The sequence below is a fragment of the Eptatretus burgeri genome, chromosome 1 (assembly GCF_056783735.1).
Source record: "Eptatretus burgeri isolate ZD-2024b chromosome 1, Ebu_testis_v1, whole genome shotgun sequence".
Classification (NCBI taxonomy): Eukaryota; Metazoa; Chordata; class Myxini; order Myxiniformes; family Myxinidae; genus Eptatretus; species Eptatretus burgeri.
This window is the reverse complement of record NC_140961.1, coordinates 141,447,677-141,467,218: the sequence shown is the minus strand read 5'-3', so window position 1 is coordinate 141,467,218 and position 19,542 is coordinate 141,447,677. Positions and strand designations below refer to the sequence as shown.

At 46.1% G+C, this 19,542-nt stretch overlaps 1 protein-coding gene across 3 annotated transcripts in view; it reads right to left on the bottom strand.

The window, feature by feature from the left end:
• Positions 1-11,069: 11,069 nt before the first annotated feature.
• The window catches only part of LOC147035638 (cytochrome P450 1A1-like), a 90,405-nt gene continuing 81,932 nt past the window's right edge, over positions 11,070-19,542 (bottom strand). For all 3 annotated transcript variants that reach the window (XM_085845735.1, XM_085845728.1, XM_085845742.1), the window contains 3 exons: positions 16,491-16,614; positions 16,277-16,363; positions 11,070-14,548 (listed from right to left, as the gene is read on the bottom strand). In XM_085845735.1, coding sequence (XP_085701861.1) covers positions 14,266-14,548; positions 16,277-16,363; positions 16,491-16,614 — 494 coding nt within the window. In that variant the 3' untranslated portion in view covers positions 11,070-14,265. The remainder of the gene's footprint in view (positions 14,549-16,276; positions 16,364-16,490; positions 16,615-19,542) is intronic.

Below are 19,542 nucleotides of genomic sequence, written 5' to 3'. Positions count from 1 at the left end.
CAAAATTCAAACCTTGGGATTAATTAATAATTTGAACAATTAATTCAAACCTTGGGGAAAAAACAGCTTTCAAACCTTGGGAAACACTTGGGAAACAGCTGAAACGGATGAAGAAGAACGACATTAAACCTTGAAAAGGTACATACTCAGGCCCCCAGTATCAATTGTGACGTCATATCAAACCATGAAGAAGAATTGTGACGTCAATCGTGCAAACAAAAAAAAAACCTTTCAAACTGCGTGCCAGAAATAACAACCACACAGACCATTCCTTCACTCTCACGTGCCTGTACGTGCATGCCCGTACGTGCGTGCCCGTACGTGCGTGCCCGTAGAAGAACGATATCAAACCTGGAAAAGGTACATACTCAGGTCCCCAGCATCAATTGTGACGTCATATCAAACGAAGAAGAAGAATTGTGACGTCAATTGCGACGTCATAGCACCGTGTCCTGTCATTGGTTTGCTAAATAGCACCGTGTCCCGTACGTGCGTGCTCATACGTGCATGCCCATACGTGCAAAAAAAAAAATTTTAATTGATAATTGTCACGTTAATTGTGACGTCATAGCACCGTGTCCTGTCATTGGTTTGGTAAATAAATGGCTATAACTTGGGAAACACTTGGGAAACAGCTGAAACGGATGAAGAACGATATCAAACCTTGAAAAGGCACATACTCAGGTCCCCAGCGTCAATTGTGACATCAATCGTGCAAAAAAAAGAAGAATTGTGACGTCAGTAGTGACGTCATAGCACCGTGTCCTGTCATTGGTCGAAAAATAAATAGCCGTAACTTGGGAACCGCTTGTCCGATTTATATCAAACCTTGAAAAGGCACATCCACAGGTCCCCAGCAATATTCCTGGCAAGTTTCAATCAGACCGGACCAGTGGTTGTCGAGAAACAGCGGTCACAGACACACACACATACAGACAGACAGACAGATACACACACAGAGATTGCTGGAATTATTATGTTTAACCTTGATTTTGTTTGTTTCGGAGTGTTGAGGGCAGTTGAACTATGCAGTATACAATTTCGTCTAATGAAGCTTTGGAAGAACTTCCACTGAAAGATTGGACGATGGAAAGAACTCAGATTTGGGTGATTGGGCATTCAACACGTGATCATGGCACGACACCCTTCCTGAGGATATGAGACGAGCATGTTAAAAAAAAAAACCCACTGAAGAGAAAGTTGGACAAGTCAAACCCCGAGAAGGCAAAGACAACGTCGCTGTTGCATGGTGCCTGCCTGGGGGAACGACCCAACCACACTTGCAAAAATCTACTCTGCAGATACATCGTGAACTTGCTGTGTTCGCACAACGCATAACGAAGACCCTGAAGGTCCATACAGCGAGTCATCTGCAACGTGTGCCCATACCAATGGTGCGGGGGGGGGGGGCTCGTGGAGCCATCGCGGCTGCCTCCAACGTGCATCGCTCACTTTGGCGAATCAAACCTGATTGCACGAACTGTTGCTGCGAGGCCCCAAATACTGCTGAGGCTGGATCTCTGGGTCACATCTTGAGTCCTCTACCTCCTTCAACCCAGTGTAATCTGCAACCCAATTACGGGCTCAAACATGTACCTGCCAGGATCTACCTTGTCTGAAGCTCAAGGAGTGCCTAGACTGTGTTTCCCGTTGGGTACTGCTCTATCTCCACCCTGACCCACTTATCTTCTGGCCTCGGGTGGCACACCTTTACAATTCGTGACAGCTGCTGACGAACAGGCCACAAACTAGGCGGAAACATGCTCATTAACCCATCTGGGGTGCAATCTAGATGGCCGTTGTCCAGCATTTTTTCCTGGGAGTGCCTGCTGCCATTATTGTGGGTGAACTTGTGTAAGGGATATATTTTCTCCTTTAGCATCAGGGTATGGTGATCACGTGTAATATAATTATGTAAATTTGTCCCAATAGGACAAAAGGGGGGGGGAGGGGAAGTGGAAGAAAAATGATTACATTTGTGTATTCTCAGTTGTATTCACTTGCTGGTTGTAGTTGAACAAAGCATAAAATAGAATTGTATCTTACTAAATCTAATCTGTCTTACCTCACTGAAATACATATGAGCAAGTCTGGTATCTCCAATGTTTAAATGAAATTGCCCAGCTGTTAAAGGAAGAACGCATTGCTGGCGCCTCATTGTCTTCCTCTCGCAGAAAGTAATCCACACTGTCTCTGTGTTTTGTCTGAACCCTGTTATCACCCTCTCCTCAAGGCTGAACAAGTGTTCACACTACTTCATGCTTGTTAGCCTTCCCTTTCATTTATCCTTGCCATATGTTTAGCCCTCCCCTGTCTTTTGCTGTCCAGAATAGTATAAAGAGGATTGCTGTGTACATTTTGGGAAGAAAGAGGATCATGTTCGAGATTGCTTGTCTTGTATATCCTTCTTTCCCACACGCATGTTTGTTACTATTTGTTGTTGTTTGCTGTTAATTAATGGTCTCAGACTCCGACAACGAAGAGCTGACTTTCTTCCACACTGTTAAATGAATTTGTTTAAGCAAAACTGTAACCGTGTATCTGTTGTGGGGTTCGAGTATAACCCACCCCCTTGTGCTGTGCTTCTCCTGGGTGGATAGTGTTCGCCATTGTGTCCATTTCCCGCGAGCACATTAATCTCCGAGTCTCAGTTGTTAGCCTTCAAGGGAGAAGCTTTGCCATCCACCCAGATGGGGGTTAGACCTACTGGACACTAGTGTGTGTGTGTGTGAGTGTGTGTATATATATTGTTACGGGGCCGGGGGGGGTCGACCGTGAGTGCGACCGCGAGATGTAGCCGTGAGCTGGCTCGACCGATTGCCCGAATGTAAAGGTCGTCGCCCCGGATAACGCCGGAACTGACGGGTCCCCTATTGGACCGATCTTCGCCAATGGATAGGCCACGTGGGGTAGGGTCGATTGCCAACTTTTCAATTTATCTAAGTACCCACGTGGTCCGACTACCGGGGGAGTTCACCCTCGGCCGACTTTGTCCGAATCGAGTCGCTATCGCCGACTCGGATCCGGCTTCACCGAGCCGAATTACCAAAGTCGGGCCAGACCAAATGAACAAGTTACGAACACTAATCCTCAAACACGTGTCATGTAGAACCAATGAAAGAAACACAAAACGAGCTGTTACATTCAACAATGGGGGTATTGATTAATAATAATGGGGAACTCGGGAACACGTAAGAGCAGATTTAAACTGACTATACGAAATGCAATACAATCATTTACAGCACACAAAGCACTTAACAGTTCTCTACTTGTTAGACGGGCCCACGGACACACACACACACACACACACACACACACACACACACACACACACACACACACACACACACACACACACACACACACACACACACCCACCCAAGAAATGGTGGCTGATGCCTTTAATACGGACTTCAGCTCAGAGGGACAGATGAGCTGAAGCCCAGGACCTATCTGCGACCTTTCCACCTCGTGTGGTCTTCGAACTGTTCGGACCGGGCACCAGCGAGGGCGAACTGGATCCAATCACTGCGAGCTGCGATCCGTTCCTAGCTCCGGCAGATCCCCTCACGCTCCGGACCACTTGCTGGTGAGACGAGGCGCCAAGCCTTCCCGACTCGATGCGTCGCTTTCCCGAACCAGACCACGAAGCAGAGCAACAGCCACCTGAAGAACAACCCCCCCCCCCGACAAGAACCAACTCGAGCCAAGCATAGGATCCCTTTCTTATTCCTCTTCGCCCCACCTCGCTTCGCTTCGGTGTGACTCGTGCGCCCTTGTGCACCGCCCCCCCGCCCCCCGCAACCGCGGGTGGGGGCTGTTTACCTTCCTGAATCTCGTGATGACCCGTCCCAACCCCCGTCATTCCTGTTTACGCTGCTGAGTCAGCTGTTGAATCACGGGACGCTGTTTAATGTTGAATCACGGGACGGGAGGGTTCTTCTTTGTTGTTCTAACCTAACAATTAAAATAAATCACAGCACAATGACATAAATTTACCCATTAAACAATGGGAGGGAGCTATCTATAGAACACATACTTAACGAGATAACTGAGCTAAAGGACCTGAATTATGAGTGCGATAATGGCTTCCAGATTCGCAACACTACCCCTCCCCTTTTTACAGACTCGTCCCAAGTCGTCAAATTTCCGTGTGACCAGCATGTGTAAGTTTTACCCTTGTACAATTTACCTTCGGAACCCTGATTGCGACATTTCTTTATACATGTCCCAAAAATAAATAACCTAATGCACTGTGTAACGAACTAAACAAACTCACACAGACTCATTCGGACAACTTAACTAAAATTGCTGGTGCTAAAACAAACATGCAGGTGGGGTTCAACTTATCTACAATTTTTACTTATCTATTATTTTACACTTGCCATGGCCCAGGACCTGGCATCTGTGGAAGAAAGGCATGGCAAGGTTAGTCACAGTTTGTGAAGGTGAGTGCTCCGGAGCTGATGGTCAGATGTCTTCAGGGCCTGCTCAACAGGTCCCTTCTTTTTTTCTTAGTCTTCAGCTGCTGGAGGCAACTCACCCTAACCCGGCATGCCATATGTCATGCCACAGGCCATTTGAAGGGGGTAGCCAGGCTGCCCAAATGCAGTCTCTGGCTCCCTTGTGCAAGGACAGGGAGGTAGCCGGCTCCCAATGCAGTCCCTGGCCCCTCCCTGAAATGAACCAGATGGATGATGCAGCAGATGGAAGATGCAAAAACACAAAAATGGAGCTGCATGGATACAAAACGATGCACGGGCTGCACAATGCAGTCACCGTGGTGTGGCTGCCGGCAGGGCAGTCTTGGCAAACACCGGACGATCTCTGCCATGTCCCACACTCGGGGCGCCCATGGTGATGGATGGACATAGGGGCAACGCAAACAAGGGTAGCAGGCATGGGGTCATGGCAGAGGCAGGCAAACGAGGCATAGCAAGGCAAGGCCATGCGGAACAGGCAATCCAGCAAACAGGCCGGCAGGTGAAGCTGGCCGGCCTTTGGTTTTGTTCCATGTGGGTCTGGAGGGAGTGCAGTGGTGCCGGCCACTTCAAAGGCGGGCTCAGACCTAACCTATCGCCTTTGCCTGTCTGTGTCTATACCCACTCCCTTAATTTCCAACACAACAACAAAATTTAGCCCCTCTTTATTTTTATTATTTTTACTTCCATTTTATAATCTCGTCTCCCTAACCCCCTTTTATCGTCTTTGTCCGGCTATCCTATCGTGTCAACCTAGCCTACTCCCAACCCCTAAAATCCTATTTGGAGGGGAATAGGGAAAAACTAGCATCCTGTCTTGAGGCCCAACAAAGCGTCAGAATGGCCTCCTCAGAGTTCAGCGATATACCAAGGTGGGTCCAGCGGCCTACGACGAGCGAAGGGATGGATGGTGCAAAGGGGTACGTCTCCTAACTATCCGAGCATTCATGAACCTTAAACTACCCCGGGGCTTTCCAAAAATGCCTGACACTTTAAACTATAGGTTCTAAAAACCATGATTCCCGTCACCTGTGTTGGTGTCCATTATACATTTGGGCCTTGCCCTCAAATTTTCATTCGTGCCCTCGCACAATTTCATGGCTGGGCAGCGTGGCTCAACTTGGCAGGAATGTTCCCTCTGCCGAATCTCCAACCATAGCACACCCGGGACCTCAGGATGCCTCCGAGCCGAGCTGCTCCTACAACGCGGGGGGTTGCCCTCTCTGGCATTGCCCCCCTCAGATGCCCACGTGACATGCTGGTACCCCGGGTCCCTTTCCGAGGGTCGCCCATGCCCACTACACTGCCCACGTGACATTCTGACACGACGGGTCCCGATCCGCGGGTTGCCCATGCCCACCACACTATCCCGGTCCCTTGGCCTACTCTGGCTGACTAGTCCGGTGCCCGGGGTGCCCTCTAAACAATACTCACCATTCAACAGCCACGTTCCCAGCCAGTCCATGAACTCCTGCACCCATCCAAATGGGTTTCGTGCCTTCTCTCCACATGAACAACAAAACGACCTCCTTTTTGTAAATTTAACTACCTACGAACTAACATGAAACTGACCCCAGGGTCCCTTGAGTGGGTTTCACTCCTCCCGCCAATCAGTCATTCGCACCATGCATTCCACATTCGCTCCATTCACTCACTCGGGCCCGCTGTCCCACACTCATTCATCAAGTACATTTTCCTCTTTCCAATTCACATCACACTCCAATCCTGCCATTCTGCTAACTAAATTCCCTTAACTAACTCGTGCTCCTCGTCGTCCCTTATTCTCATGCACGTTCCTTTTAATCCTACGTAGCTAAGCTGTGTCCCCACTACACATTCAATGTCTGTCACTGTCTCCAAAATCCAAAAATCCATTTTCTAAACCTATGCTAAAATCCCTCGAACTAACCCATTCCACGGGCTCCATGAGGAACAACCCATGTCCCCATGAAGCTGGTCTAACTAAACTAACCCATCCCACGAGCTGGTGCTTCCTTTGCCCAAATCTACAGGATGTCCACCACATCCTGCAGGGCCGTATACCTGGAGCGAGACTCTTTTTCTTTTCTGCACCTCCATGGTGGAGGTTTCGCTCCGTACACCCCTGATCAGAGTCCGTCAATTTCGCTAAGGAGACGGAGGGGTTCGTATCTCTACTACTGACACCACTGTAACGGGGCCGGGGGGTCGACCGTGAGCGCGACAGCGAGATGGAGCCGCGAGCCGGCTCGACCGATTGCCCGAAATGTAAAGGTCGTCGCCCCGGATAACTCCCGAACTGACAGGTCCCCTATCGGACCGATCTTCGCCAATTGATAGGCCACATGGGGTAGGGTCGTTTGCCAACTTTTCAATTTACCTAAGTACCCACGTGGTCCGACTACTGGGGAAGTTCACCCTCGGCCGACTTTGTCCGAATCGAGTCACTATCGCTGACTCGGATCCTGCTTCACCGAGCCGAATTACCAAAGTCGGGCTAGACCAAATGAACAAATTACGAACACTAATCCTCAAACACGTGTCATGTAGAACCAATGAAAGAAACACAAAACGAGCTGTTACATTCAACAATGGGGGTATTTATTAATAATAATGGGGAACTAGGGAACACATAAGAGCAGATTTAAACCGACTATACGAAATGCAATGCAATCATTTACAGCACACAAAGCACTTAACAGTTCTCTACTTGTTAGACGGGCCCACGGACACACATACGCACACACACACCCAAGAAATGGTGGCTGATGCCTTCAATACGTACTTCAGCTCGGAGGGACAGATGAGCTGAAGCCCAGGACCTATCTGGGACCTTTCCACCTCGTGTGGTCTTCGAGCTGTTCGGATCTGGCACCAGCGAGGGTGAACTGGATCCAATCACTGCGAGCCGCGATCCTTTCCGAGCTCCGGTGGATCCTCTCGTGCTCCGGACCACGTGCTGGTGAGACGAGTCGCCAATTCTTCCCGACCCGATGCGTCGCTTCCCCGAAGAACCACCGACCACGATGAGGCCAAGGAGTCGCACCAAGCCGGGAACCAAGCAGAGACCACGAAGACCTCCACGAACCAAGAAGAGCCAGCCGAACCAGACCACGAAGCAGAGCAAGAATAACCACATGACTCGACCACCAACGACCACCCGACAAGAACCAAGAACCAACTCGAGCCAAGCCGAGGGTCCCTTCCTTATTCCTCTTCGCCCCGCCTCGCTTCGGCGTGACTCATGCGCCCTTGTGCGCCGCCCCCCCCCGCAAACGCGGGTGGGGGCTGTTCACCTTGATGAATCTCGTGACGACCCGTCCCAACCCCCATCATTCCTGTTTACGCTGCTGAGTCAGCTGTTGAATCATGGGACGCTGTTTAATGTTGAATCACGGAATTGGGGGGGGGGGTTCTTCTTTGTTGTTCTGACCTAACTATTAAAATAAATCACAGCGCAATTACATAGATTTACCCATTAAACAATGGAACGGAGCTATCTATAGAACACGTACTTAATGAGATAACTGAGCGAAAGGACCTGAATGATTAGTGCGATAATGGCTTCCAGATTCGCAACAATATATATATATATATACATATATATTCACATTGTATTTATTCATATCATTGAATTAATACCCAACTGGTATTAATTCAAAGACTGGAAGAGGCTTGAACTCAAGACCCTAAGATCTAAAGCCAGTCAGCCAGCATAACCATTAAGCCAACATCAGGCTTCTTGTTTCAAGGATGATTCACGTCTTTTTACAAGTTATACAACTACAATATGATTACAACACCATACAAAAATGTACACACACAGGACGACAAGTTACTTGGGGCAGAAACCACCCCAAGGTCGGTTTACATCTCAAAAAATTTGCATGCTTTGAAGCCCCACAAAGCTAAATCCTTTTGGGCTATCCATGGGCGTCGATCCTTGGGGGGACGGGGGGGGGGACATGTCCCTCCCACTTTTTTACCAGAGGGGACAGAATATACTCTGTCTCCCCTCCCCCCCCCACATTGAGTCCCATGCCTATTTGAAAAATGCAAAAAAAAAAACAAGCAATAGCTGTTGGTACGCAGCGATAAGCCTTTGTTGCTATTCTTATCATTATACCATGCAGCCCCACGCTGTAGATATACCTCATGTACTGTACATGTGCTGTACAGTGCATATAGGAGGTGACGGTTGTGTACATGATGTACACTACCTATGCCCCCTATATGCACGGTCTCTTCTACACACGGCGCTGGCTGGCCGCTCACACCCACTGACGGCAGCTCTGTCGCTCACACTCATACAGTGAGTGCACTGGATCCCCACGAGTTGGAAAATACATTCGTTTCCAATGTTCCGAACCATCACACTCTATTTGGATAAATACAGTACAGTATGAGTATATGTACCTGTATGTGTACATGTAGTAATACACTGTATTAATATACCGGATCTGGAACTGAAAAAAACGTTGCAGTCCATTGTTCATGTCACCTAATCGATTGGTGGGGAGCAATTGTCATGGTGATCTATTGTTGTGGGCTGGGGGTCGGTGGCGATAAATGACCACTAGGTGGAGCAGTCGAGTCCTCTCCCACCGAACACCCGGAATTTAGGTCGTGACTCTCGGATAAGTCCGAGGGTTCACGGGTCCCTTAGCGGACCGTGGTCGCCAATATTTTGACGGAGTGGGGTAGGGTTAATTGCCTAATTTCAATATAACTTAGTACCTACGTCGTCCAACTACCGGGGAAAACCACACCCTCAACAGACCTCGGGCAGAACGGACCGTTTACCGAGCCCTATCCGGGTGTCAACCGAGCAGGGATTACCAAGATCCGTCGGTTGAAATGAACAATTTACGGCACGAACGGCCTTACTAATTCTCAAACCCGCACCATGCTAGGCCAATGGGAGAAAGCACAGAAAACGAGCTGGTACATTTAACAGGGGTTAATTTATAACAATAATCGGGGAGGAGAAGCACAAAAAGAGCAGAGTTATCCGAATAAATGAAATACAATTTACAAGGAACGAAAAGCACTTAACAGTTTCTACTTACAGGACAGCGACACACACACACACACACACACACACACACACACACACACACACACACACACACACACACACACACACACACACACACGAAATGGACCCCGTGGGTCTGTTTTTGGTAAAGCTGGGCCGGGGTACCTTCCCGCCTCGTGCGGTCACACAGACTCCGAACCACCACGGTGGGACTCGAACCCACAACCCGAAGTCCACGGCCCACGAACAAGACCAAGCCACCACGACTGCAGACGCTCAGCCATCGCCACAATCACTCCAGACACTAGGCAGTTGCCTCGATCACTCCTCTTCAGTCACCACCACCACGGTAAACCACCGCAAAGGACTGCAGATCGCTCGAACCACGACCGCAGACCAAGCCAATCGCCACAATCACTCCCATCTGTCGTCCTCTCGTCCCCTTTTTCTCTCTTGAGGATGGGAGGGGTTTCTTCTCTCGCCCCCTGATTGGATGAGGGGTTGTCGGACGACTCGTGGTGATCCTCCTGATTGGCTGGGGCGCACGTGTGGTGCTCGCCCTCCGTTCATTGGCTGGAGGAAACGGTCCATGCCCTTCCTTGGAGCGGAGCCTCGATCCGAAGCGACGGAGGCTCCGCCCACGCCCTCAGCCAAAAACACGTGGGCAATGGCGACCGGGTCAGTGCGGGTCGGTGTCGCTGTAGTTGTTGTTGATGATGTACTTGTAAAAACCTAACTCAAAATTAACTCGTAGCGCACACACAAAATTCCCATTAGACATAGGAGATGGATTCTAACTATAAACACGTACTTATCAAAATAATTGAACTATGGGGTTCTGGCTGATTGTGTGTACAAGGTTTCTAAATCCGTAACACTATTGCCTGGGCACACCTTGGGAGAGGGTCAAGTTACCTGTCCTCCCCACATTTTGGCTTGGATCGACACCCTTTGGGCTATCCCATGATTTATTCTTTCCTTTAATTAAAATTGTGACATTTTTTGTGATATCATTTTTGTCTGTCGCTGACAAGATCATCAATCCTGGGGGTTAAATATACCGTAAATCCCCACGTATAAGGAAACTTGTTTTCCCAAAAAATGAGGGGAAAATAAGGGGTTGAAGAATACATTTAATACGTACTATGAAAGGTGTTTAATTTTTATTTCATTTTTTCAGAAGGGTCCACATCCACTTTGATTGGCTGACAGTTTCAATCAGAAGCCCAGCTTGAAGGCAGTTAGTTGGTCATGCATGAGTGATTTTACGTTTGTCCATCACACCATCAAACAATGCCATTTGGTTCTCATCTATCCCTAGTGTTGATATCTGGCCTGCTTTGGTCTCCACAGGCCTGCTGTATCCATCCCACCAAAATGTCCTGTCAAAAGTTACTTAATATGTTTTTCAAATGAAACAGGAGAGTGGTCAACTTTAAATCCTGGATAATTCGCATCACCTTGCTGATGAGCTTTGTGGTAGGGGGTTATTATAATATGCCTGTGGGGTCCTGGAAAGTCTTGGAATGTAAAATACGAAAAAGGGTACCACATGCAGGGCAAGTCAGAAGTAGCGCCCAATTTCTGTCAGTTTATTTGTTTGCCCTTTGTATTACAGTGTACAAGAAGGTAGAAATAAATGAATGACATGTTTATCGAACCATTTATTCAAGAAAAAATTATTACGGAACTGTGCCAAGCTGTTTTACTTGCAATTTTCAAAGTGCCCTCCCTCGTGATCGATGCACAATTGCAGCCGAGCAGGCACAGAGCGGCACACACGTCTGCAGAGTTCGATATCAATTTCCTCAAACTTTGCAGTGATTTGAGCCTTCAATTCCTGAATGGTATGAGGCTTTTCACGATAAACAAGATCTTTCATGAACCCCCAAAGAAAGAAATCTGGAGGTGTAAGGTCTCCGGCCACTCAATCAGAGCGCGGCGGCCGATCCACTTTCTGGGAAAGTTTTCATCAAGCCACTGACGAACATAAAGTCCATAATGAGGTGGAGCTCCATCATGCTGGAAATAACAGTCCTGATCTTGTACCATGGGCCAAAAGAAGGCCTGCAGCATATCCAGGTAAATTTCTTACAGTGAAAGATCCCTCAAAGAAAAAGGGTCCAATTATCCCTAATGGAGATATGGCTGCCCTAACTGTCACTCCAGGTAAATTTACCTTCTTCTCAACTGTCACTCTTGGGTTATTCACAGCCCAGTAGACACAATTGTGTCTGTTAATTGTACCATTAAGTTCAATTTGGTGCAAATTCAGGTAACTTTCCAAACTCGCAGCAATAACCTGCAAAACAAAATTTAAAAAAAAATTACGAAAATTAATAATCTGCAAGACGAGTATTAACAACATGACTTCCCAGAAGGAATCAGAAATCAGAACGAAAAAACAGAAATTGGGTGCTACTTTTGACTCACCCTGTCGATATACATATAAATACATACAATGGGGAGAACAAGTATTTGATACACTGCGGATTTTGCAGGTTTTCCCACTTACAAAGCACGTAGAGGTCTGTAATTTTTATCATAGGTACACTTCAACTGTGAAAGACGGAATCTAAAACAAAAATCCTGAAAATCACATTGTATAATTTTGAAATAATTAATTTGCATTTTATTGCATGAAATAAGTATTTGATCACCTACCAACCAGTAAGAATTCCGGCTCTCACAGACCTGTTAGTTTTGTCTTTAAGAAGCCCTTCCATTCTCCACTCATTACCTGTATTAACTGAACCTGTTTGAACTCGTTATCTGCATAAAAGACAGCTGTCCACACTCAATCAATCAGACTCCAACCTCTCCACAATGGGCAAGACCAGAGAGCTGTCGAAGGACATCAAGGACAAAATTGTAGACTTGCACAAGGCTGGGATGGGCATCAGGACAATAGGCTTAGCTTGGCGAGAAGGCAACAACTGTTGGCGCAATTATTAGAAAATGGAAGAAGTTCATGATTACAGTCAATCTCCCTCAGTCTGTGGCTCCATGCAAGATCTCACCTTGTGGAGCCTCAATGATCATGAGAAAGGTGAGGGATCAACCCAGAACTACACGGCAGGACCTGGTCATTGACCTGAAGAGAGCTGGGACAACAGTATCAAAGAAAACCATAAGTAACACACTACGCAGTCATGGATTAAAATCCTGCAGTGCACGCAAGGTCCCTCTGCTCAAGCCAGCGCATGTCCAGGCCCGTCTGAAGTTTGCCAATGACCATCTGGATGATCCAGAGGAGGAATGGGAGAAGGTCATGTGGTCTGATGAGACCAAAATAGAGCTTTTTGGTTTAAACTCCACTCGCCGTGTTTGGAGGAAGAAGAAGGACGAGTACAACCCCAAGAACACCATGCCAACTGTGAAGCATGGAGGTGGAAACAGCATTCTTTGGGGATGCTTTTCTGCAAAGGGGGCAGGACGACTGCACTGTATTGAGGGGAGGATGGATGGGGCCATGTATCGCGAGATCTTGGCCAACAACCTCCTTCCTTCAACAAGAGCATTGAAGATGGGGCATGGCTGGGTCTTCCAGCATGACAACGACCCGCAACACACAGCCAGGGCAACTAAGGAGTGGCTCCGTAAGAAGCATCTCAAGGTCCTGGAGTGGCCTAGCCAGTCTCCAGACCTGAACCCAATAGAAAATCTTTGGAGGGAGCTGAAAGTCTGTGTTTCCCAGCGACAGCCCTGAAACCTGAAGGATCTGGAGAAGATCTGTATGGAGGAGTGGGCCAAAATCCCTGCTGCAGTCTGTGCAAACCTGGTTAAGAACGACAGGAAACGTCTGATCTCTGTAATTGCAAACAAAGGTTTCTGTACCAAATATTAAGTTCTGTTTTTCTGATGTATCAAATACTTATTTCATGCAATAAAATGCAAATTAATTATTTAAAAATCAAACAATGTGATTTTCAGGATTTTTGTTTTAGATTCCGTCTTTCACAGTTGAAGTGTACCTATGATAAAAATTACAGACCTCTACGTGCTTTGTAAGTGGGAAAACTTGCAAAATCGGCAGTGTATCAAATACTTGTTCTCCCCACTGTATGTACATATATGTGTGTATATATATATATATATACATATATATATATATATACATATATATACATATATATATATATATATATATATATATATATATATATATATATACATATATAATCTCCTATATTTGTTCAATATCTCATGATCTGATTATCCATCACATATCATATGTACAAGTTAACCGGGCGTAGTGGCGTGCGCCTGTAATCCGGCTACTCGGAGGTTTGGGTTGGAGGATCGCTTGAGGACGGGCAGTGCTATGAGAGGGTGTAGGGCAGCCCGGAATCATGGCGAAACCCAATCCTTATCCCTGTGTCGTAAGAGGCGACCAGGATTGCATCAGGAAGGGCATCCGGCGTAAAACCTGTGCCAAATCAGTTTGTGGATCACAACGGATGATCCGCTGTGGCGACCCCTAGCAGCCGAAAGAAGAACAACATGATATGTACAAGTTGCTCAACTAGTGTGCAGTGGTGAATTTTATTTTTATTTTTATATGTTCTCAAATAAATTTTCCATGAACTAATAAGTAATTTTGAAGCACAATATACTTTAAAATGAGCCATTAAGGCTTAAACTGTTAATCAATGCGCCTACTGGCTGCTTTGCAGGAAAAGTAATGCAATCGCTGTTTCTGCTTGAAATTTTTCATCCCTAAATCAGTTTCTCTTTCTTGAGCAATTTTCCAACTCAAGAAATCTTTCACTTCCGTGCTGTAAAGGAAAACTTCTGGGGCTTGTGCTTCAGCGACATGCCGAATGATGAAGTCAGGTCGATGGCCTCGCCTGGTTGCACCTCAATGTGAACCTGCTGCAAAAGGATCGCTAGGAAGAGGAACACTTCCATGTGAGCAATGGCTTCCCCAGCGCAGCGTCGCTTGCCCATGCCGAATAACAGCACGTTGTTTCCAACAACGCGGTCGATTTGACCATCGCTCATGAAGAAGCGCTCAGGCATGAAGCGTTCCGGATCTTTCCAAAGGTTTCTGCAAAGCAGTCAAGAAATAGAGCATTGCCATGAAACTGTTCACGTTCAGGGTGAAAACTTGCACTGGTTTGTTCTCATGACATATGTTTCGATACCCTCTTAAATACAACTTCATACATGACAGCTGAAACAGGCAAAAGGTGCTCCACAACTTATGGAAGAAGTTTTTGAACTTTTCTCATAATTTGAAACGAAACTTCAAAGTGTCCCCTTTACAATGTACATCTGAGCTTTTAAAATCTAAATGTTCAACTCGCAATACAGTGTGACAATGTTTGGGGAACACTGCCATGCAAAGTAATCCGTAATGGAGTTAAAAAAAAAATACACCTCACATTTTCCATAAATTCGATTAGGCATATAAAAAGCCTGGTGTTGGCTTCATGGTGAGAGTGGTGAGCTTGGGATCCTAGGGTCCTGAGTTCAAATCCTGCTTGGCTGTTGAATTACTACCAGGTGGGGCTAACGCAGCCTGTCATCCTTCTGAGGTCAGCAAAATGAGTACCAGCTTGGTGGGATGATTGAACCATTGAGTATTCTGTGTTGGAGTGGTGACCTGTCTAGGAATGTGCCCACCAGCCCAGGAGACTGATTTGGCAGCACCAATGCTCTGAACAGTGTATGGTCCTATTGGAAGGATCAGGCATACAATCTCATGCTGACGACATGCTGTGGGATGTTTTTAACAATTGGTGGACAAAAAAAAAAAAAAAAAAACTTATCAGGATAGTATTTGTTTTAAGCATCATGTGATCCTGAATTTTTATAAACAATCTGCAAGGTGTAAGGAATAACCAGAGACCTGGTTATTTGTTTGTTTGTTTTTCCCCCAAATTCTCGAACAGACAGACCTGAACTGAAAAATTCACGTGGGCCGAGATTTTACATCAGAGACACTGTACTAAAACACACACAAGTTCATCACAGGTTTGGAATAAACGGGGAGTCTTCTGGAAATGCTCATTATAAGCTTTGCCGTTGTCATCTTCCAACATTATTTTGTTTCCTCCCTCCATGTATTTTGAATAATGAGAGATTTTCTTGCTGTAAATAATTACATTACAATGCCCATTTGGGAACACCATGAACATGTTTCTGCACAGTAATGGTGATCGGAGCACGAGAGATTGAAATAGCCGGAAGGGGATGTTGATACAAGGTGTCCCAATAAAATGTGAACAGATTTTATATATCGAATGTGATATTATCTTGTAATTCTGCACTACCTTAGGCCAAAAAAAAAAATGTTGCATTGGCGTAACGGGTCACTGAAAAATAGGGTAGATCGGTCGGGATCTTTTTTTTTTTTTTTTTTTCCTAATAAATCCCTCCCAAAATCTCCCCCGGCTCGAGTACCACCCTTTTTGTCGGCGGGTTCTGTCCGAAACACTTCCGGGTTTTTGCGATCGCGATCGCAATCAACAAGATACTTGAAAACGATAGCAAAACAACAAAAATAGCAATAAAATAGGGTCGGCAAAATTTTTCGATAGCAAAAAAACAAAAAAAAAAAACGTAGGGTCGGCGGAATTTTTAGGGTCGGGCGGGTTACGCCAATGCAACATTTTTTTTTTTTTGGCCTTATGCATAATCGCCATTACACACTCACGCCATATTTCAGGTATTGCTTCTCTCTCTGCTATATAATTAATTTTCCGAATATCTTAGTCTGTGTAACTTTTATTGACACACACTGTACTCCTGTAGCGATGCGATGATGTATTACCTGTCATGGTTTGATTGCCATTGGTTCACAAACACGCAGGTATTTTTGGGAATGAAGTAACCTTCAAATACAACGTCTCTTGTGGTGCTACAGGGATTGGTGGAGTTCATGATAAAAAGTTTAGCTCATTAATGAACTTAATTTGTTTCAAATGATAACAATGATGAACATTGATATTTTTTCTGCCACGTATTATACATCTCAGCACACTGACCAATGTGGGACGGACAGAGGGAGAAAAGAGGAATGGCGGAACAGTTCTAGTATGAAGGCCTCAGTGTACGGCAGACTTGACTTGTCAGTAAGCCTCGGGAACTGATTCCTATCCACTGTAGCATCTGGGGATGGAGACAAAAACAAGAACAAAAACAACAGCACTCTAAGATTGTGGTGAACTCAATGTCAACACATCATCACAGTTTCTGATAAAGCAACATTAAGCCTCCTTCACACTCCTAAATATTCAATGCTAAGATATGTAACTGACCAATGTGGAATGCGAATACACCGACAAATGAGCGATATTCCACTGTGTATTCATGAAAGTACCATTTCCTGATAAACACTTCCGTGAATCTCTCTTTTGTGGCTTGCCAATAAAGTAACACACATATATATATATATATATATATATATATATATATATATATATATATATATATATATATATATATGTAAAAAAAAAAAAAAATATATATATATATATATATATATATATATATATATATATATATAATGTGAATATATTGTTGCGGATCCGGGATGGCGGGAATCTGACCTGGTCCCTGGTGCCACCCTCGCCACCACCGTCTCCTGGAGACTATAACGCCGGCCGGCTCGGCACAGGCCTCGGGTCACGCGTCTTTAATCGCGATACCAACGTAATCCTGTACCTTACCAGTTGGGGAGATAGAACCCCTAGTTACAGACTGGCTTTGTCAGTGACCGAGCGGAGTCTACCAGTCTGTAACCATTTTGGTTTTATATGCCAATCGAACGGATCGTTCCTCGACACGACACGCATTAATCCATAGCGGCAACTTCAACAGAATTAACCAGATTTATTGAGGACATCAGGGATCACAGCACAAGCAATAACACGATGGTGGTTTCATTAACAATCAACCCGTTCTTAACTAGGGGACCATGGCTAATAGGTTTCGAGGGGATTACTACGAAATATGCCTTATACAACACGTGCAAACAAACATGCATGCAGGACAAGACAGAGTACTTGGTGATGGCTCATGGACGAGAGGACCATGTCCCAAAAGCACGAAGGTCGCTCGTAAAAACCAGCGGGTTTCCACGGGTTCGAACTCCCGCTCAAACATGCCGCACAGCAAGAAATGGCGGCGCAGCACTCCAGCTCCCGCCCAAGTCACCGCGTGCGCGGTTCTCCTCAGCGCGCTGTGGCTCCGCGCCACGTCGACGATGTCTCTCCAGGGTTCACCACACGAATCCCGGCCTGGCCTGTTCTCCATACAAGGTCCCAGCCGAGGTCCGAGTTCCGCAGGCGGATCACAACGTGTCGAGCCGTGAGGTGAGCAAGGACCGTCAGACGCTCCGGCGTATCCTCTCCGGCCTTCCCGCCTCGAAGCCCGACTCCCGCTTCGTCCCCTCAGTTCCTATCTCGGTCGAATCACCGACGTGCAGGTCGGTTCAGCGTCTCTCCCGGCAGACCCAACACGGTGCCTCCTTCGTTCGCTCGTTTCGAAGAGACGACGAGCACGCCTCGAGAACCCAGCCGTTCCTCACACACAGCACTCCTTTCGTCCCCTTTTCTTTTCTCCTTTGAGTCGTGAGGTGAATCGATGTGCAGGTTCCGCTTTCTCTGCCGGTCGATTCACCACTGCCTTTTTCTTTTCTCTCTCAGTTCGACACGCGAGCTCCTTCGACACACGTCTGTCTCGGCGACTCCCTGACCAAAGGCTCTCCCCCTTCACGTCACTTCCTGTCCAGGCCACACCCCTCACTCTAGGCCACTTCTCTCAGCCGACTGGGAGGGGCCTATTCTGGAATGAGGAAGGAATAATGGCGATCTCTCGTTTCACTACCATTGCACGAACACAAAAACAGTCTGTTACACCTCCCGACACACACATATCGTCCCTTATACCACACAACCTACAAGAATTTAATGGGGGGAACTGAGCTAATTCTATATTTAGTACAGTATTCCTGTAACAATATATATATATATATATATATATATATATATATATATATATATATATATATATATATATATATATATACAGGGTGTCCCCAAAAAAATGTACTCACATTTTGGCTCCTCATAACTCATTGAATTTTTCATTTATTTTCAGATCAAATAGACCCTCATAATGGCATAAGTACGACTAGGTTTTGAAGAAAGAAAATTTATCATAAAGTGCTACTGGAAGCACAAAAACATCATGGAAGTGCAAAGACAATTTAGAAGACATTTTCACAAAGATCCACCAACGCGACGCACCATTGCTCGCATCCGAGATAAGTTTGAAACAGATGGAACTGTGCATGACGTCCATAAGGAGCGTTCAGGAAGACCACGGTCATCAACCACCCCTGCAAAGGAAAATCAATTGCTGGAAACCCTCCATCGATTCCCACAGAAATCTGTACGACAAATGGCTCGTGAGACAGAAATCCCAAAATCAAGCGCCCATCACATTTTGAAGCGAATTAATTGGAAAAGTTACATTCCAAAATTAATCCACGCTCTAAATGAAGATGATCCTGACCGGAGAGCTGAATTTTGTGAGTGGTACCTGGGAAAATGCGAAGAAGATGCAGCAATTCTATCCAAAATTGTTTGGAGCGATGAGGCCAGCTTCAAATTAAATGGCTCAATTAACTGACACAATTGCACGTACTGGGCTCCTGAAAATCCGCATGTGACTATGGAACACCATTTAAACTTACCAGGGGTTACTGTGTGGTGTGGGATATCAGCATTGGGCATCCTCGGGCCATTCTTTTTTGACCAAACTGTCACTGGGGATGTTTACTTAAACTTGCTGCAGGAATCCGTTGGTCCATGTGTTGAAGAGATATTTGGTGACGAAGAGATTTAATTTCAGCAAGATGGAGCACCTAGCCGCTACCACCGTGATGCAAGGGCCTATCTTGAAGCAACTTTTCCGAACAGATGGATTGGGCGAAGAGGTAGTGTTGAATTCCCTGCGCGTTCCCCAGACCTCACTGCAATTGACTTCTTTTTACGGGGATATCTCAAAGATAAGGTTTACAGCTCAAAACCA